The sequence below is a fragment of the Crocodylus porosus genome, unplaced genomic scaffold (genome assembly GCF_001723895.1).
Source record: "Crocodylus porosus isolate Cpor-Errol unplaced genomic scaffold, CroPor_comp1, whole genome shotgun sequence".
NCBI lineage: Eukaryota > Metazoa > Chordata > Crocodylia > Crocodylidae > Crocodylus > Crocodylus porosus.
The window spans coordinates 10,825,408-10,829,459 of record NW_017728910.1 but is presented as its reverse complement, the minus strand read 5'-3'; the positions used below and the strand labels follow the sequence as shown (position 1 = coordinate 10,829,459).

Genomic DNA, 4,052 nt, shown 5'->3' with positions numbered 1-4,052 from the left:
AGAGTCAGGGCTTCCCGAATGCGCGACCTGGTGCCAAGCGCGCCCCCTTCATTTGTTGCCCTTCTTGAAGCTCGTTTTCATGACGTGGAAAAAGCCTGAGCCGGGGCAACAATAACACGCACACACGCACGCACACACACACACGGAGAGAAAGGGAGAGAAGCCCGAGATTCTCCGCCGTGCCTGAGCCTCCCTCCCTCTCCTGCTGCTGGTGCCCAGAGAAAGCAGCAGCAGCAGCAGCAGCAGCAGCACCGGAGCTGGGAGCCTGCAGCAGCCCCCCTATTCCTCCTCCTCCATTGAGTGTGCCAAGCAGCAGCTCTGCATCCTAAAGAAGCTCATTGAGGAGCTCATTGCATTCCCAGCACGTCTCAGGCTTGCTTGCTTTTTTTTTTTTTCCCCCCCTTTTGCCTCAGCTTCAGCAGGAGTAGAGAGAGAGAGAGGGAGAGGGAGAGACAGCGAAAGAGAGAGAGAGAGAAGAGAGAGCCGGAGAGAAATCAGCAATCCTTAAACTCAAGCTTTTCCCCCCCTTTTTTTAAAAGATGTGCTAAAAATCTCTCCTGCAAACCGGTAAGTGCAAGCTTTCCAGCTCCTTTTCTCGCTGCCTCGCCTCACAGACCTCCCTCCCCCCGCTCCCCACCAGAGATATGTATCTATGTATTTCGATAGGGATGTATTGCAGCAGGGAAAGAATGTAAGTGGCTAATATTTTGCAAAAGGAGACGGAGAGACGGATACTGCAATGTAGCTGTCCGCTTTCTTTCTCTCTCCTTCCCAATTAGATCACGGTTGGAATTGCAGAGAGGGGATTTTTTTTTTTCTTTCCCACCGTCTCCCCTTTTCCTACAGCAGAGGGGCTTCATCTGCAAGTTGATCCTGAGGATTGCTTTCCCTTCCCCAGTCCTCTCCCTAAATGCGTCTTTCTGCTTTTAAGTTTGGGCATGGGGGTGGGGCGGGGGGGGAGAAAATTCCCCGATTGTGCATGGGGGAAGGCGAAAAATCGTCCTTTTCTATTGATAGACTAGGACTAAAACCGACGAATCCCTCGGAGCAATTGTAATAGCTGTTTCAGTGGCTGGAAGAGGGCTGCATCACCATCACTGTTATTACCATCATTAGCAGTTATTAATCCCCATCCCCCTGAAATATCTGGAGAGAGGCAGGGGGAAACCGTGTCTTGGGGAGCTGCATGGCATTAGTACAGTATTTGTTTCATCTGCTTGGAGAAGAATGGTGTCTTCTTTCGGAAACGTATACAGTAGGATAGATCATTTCCCAGCTGGTAAGTGTCAAGGTATTTTTCTTCCACTTTCAGCTTTTTAGCAGGGCCCCCTGCTTGGTCCTGGGCGCACAAAATACCATCATCTAAACCAGGCTGAGCCTTTCAATCTGAGGTGCCTCTTCAGCTGTCACTTCCCCTTAGATCTGCTGATCGCATGGGCATGTGCTTTAGAAAGATTAATCATCTCTAAATGCTTTAATCAGCTAAAATGACTAATATGTGGTATGTATTTATCTGATAATATACCAGTTGCATTAATCCATCAGCTTGCTGGGGTTGGGGGGGGGGAAGGGCCGGATTGTCTTTTAAATCATGGTTGTTAACCATTTCCTATGATTAAAGACATTGAGAGAATCTCTAAAGGAGACTGTTATGTCAGAGACACATTCCCACGAACTTCCACACAGAGCACACGGAGGGGATGCCTCGGATATTTCCCCGTTGCCATTTAATAACTTTGGGAGTTTGCGTGCATGTATGTGTGTGATGGATGGATACCAAGGGATGCTAATGAAATATGCCTGCCCGTGTTTTCCCCTATAGTTGATGTAGGTTGTGAGGGGTGTGAAGGTGAGCCTGCAAACAAGTATTAAAGATGTGTTGTTTCCAATATTGGTCTTATGTCAGGAAAAAAAATGTCACACGGTCAGCCTATCAGTCCATTTGCTATATGGTACCTGTCTGCTGTTTTCATCAGATGTGCCATTTACCCAGTGGCATGGGGGGGGGGAGGGAATGGCATCTCGTGATTAAACATTTCAATATCTCTGAAGCCTAAAATCAGGACAAGCCTTGAACATCAAACATGCTGGAGTTTGTTTTGAACCTCTCCCCAGCAACTTTCCAGGAGCCTAATAAAAGTCTAGCTGGGCTTATTAAAAGGAGTAGCGTGACTAAATACTGAAAATCTGCATTTTTATTTCTGTTCCAGTTTTGTAATCAGCCACACACGATGAAACCTTCCACGGCAGAGACTCTCCATAGGGGAAGGATGTTGTGGATAATTCTTCTAAGCACAATTGCTCTAGCATGGACTACACCAATTCCCTTGATAGAGGACTCGGAGGAGATCGACGAGCCCTGCTTTGATCCATGTTACTGTGAAGTGAAAGAGAGCCTTTTCCATATACATTGCGACAATAAGGGATTTATAAATATTAGTCAGATAACGGAATCGTGGTCAAGACCTTTTAAACTTTATCTGCAGAGGAATTCCATGAGGAAATTGTACACCAACAGTTTTCTTCACTTGAACAATGCTGTGTCTATTAACCTTGGGAACAATGCACTGCAGGACATTCAGACAGGAGCTTTCAACGGGCTCCGAGTCCTGAAGAGGTTGTACCTCCACGAGAACAAATTAGACATTTTCAGAAACGACACTTTCCTGGGTTTGGAAAGTCTGGAATATCTGCAGGCAGATTACAATGTCATTAAGCGGATTGAGAGCGGGGCATTTCGAAATCTGAGCAAACTGAGGGTCCTGATCTTAAACGACAACCTTATTCCCATGCTTCCTACCAACCTGTTCAAGTCTGTGTCCTTAACCCACTTGGACTTGCGGGGAAACAGGTTAAAAGTCCTTTCCTACCGAGGGATGTTGGACCATATTGGCAGGAGCCTCATGGAGATCCAGCTGGAGGAGAACCCTTGGAACTGTACTTGTGAGATAGTGCAGCTGAAGAGCTGGCTGGAGCGCATCCCCTACACTGCCCTGGTGGGAGACATCACCTGTGAGACCCCCTTCCACTTCCACGGCAAGGACCTGAGGGAGATCAAAAGGAGCAAACTCTGCCCCATGCTGTCTGACTCGGAGGTGGAGGCCAGCCTGGGGATTCCTCAGTTGTCATCCAGCAAGGAGAACGCGTGGCCTACCAAGCCTTCCTCCATGCTGTCCTCCTTCCATTTCACTGCTTCCTCCGTCGAGTACAAAACCTCCAACAAGCAGCCCAAGCCCACCAAGCAACCGCGGCCGCCCAAACCGCCCCCGACGTCGCGAGGCCTGTTCCCCGGGCCCAACCAGCCTCCCATCGCTGCCTACCAGACGAGGCCCCCTATCCCCATCATATGCCCCACCGGGTGCTCCTGCAATTTGCACATCACCGATTTGGGCCTGACGGTCAACTGCAAGGAGCGAGGGTTTCACAACATCTCCGAGCTGCTGCCCAGGCCCCTGAACGCCAAGAAGCTGTACCTGAGCGGCAACCTGATCCAGAAGATCTACCGCTCGGATTTCTGGAATTTCTCCTCCCTGGATCTCTTGCACCTGGGGAACAACCGCATCTCCTACGTGCAGGACGGGGCCTTCCTCAACCTGCCCAACCTGAAGAGCCTCTACCTGAACGGCAACGACATCGAGAGGCTGACGCCGGGCATGTTCCGGGGCCTGCAGAGCTTGCACTACCTGTACTTCGAGTACAACCTGATCCGCGAGATCCAGCCCGCCGCCTTCAGCCTCATGCCCAACCTCAAGCTGCTCTTCCTCAACGACAACCTGCTGCGCACGCTGCCCACCGACGCCTTCGCGGGCACCTCGCTGGCCAGGCTCAACCTGCGCAACAACCACTTCCTCTACCTGCCCGTGGCCGGCGTGCTGGAGCACCTCAACGCCATCGTGCAGATCGACCTCAAGCTCAACCCCTGGGACTGCACGTGCGACCTGGTGCCGCTCAAGCAGTGGATCGAGACCATCAGCTCCGTGATCGTGGTGGGCGACGTGCTGTGCGCCAGCCCCGACAACCTCACGCACCGCGACCTGCGCTCCGTGGAGCTG

General features: G+C 51.0%; 1 protein-coding gene across 1 annotated transcript in view; it reads left to right on the top strand.

The window, feature by feature from the left end:
- The first annotated feature begins 7 nt into the window (after positions 1 to 7).
- Positions 8 to 4,052, top strand: part of SLITRK3 (SLIT and NTRK like family member 3) — a 21,108-nt gene continuing 17,063 nt past the window's right edge. Inside the window, exons 1-2 of the mRNA XM_019532514.1 lie at positions 8 to 567; positions 2,211 to 4,048. Of these exons, the coding sequence (XP_019388059.1) occupies positions 2,232 to 4,048 (1,817 nt within the window). The 5' untranslated portion in view covers positions 8 to 567; positions 2,211 to 2,231. The remainder of the gene's footprint in view (positions 568 to 2,210; positions 4,049 to 4,052) is intronic.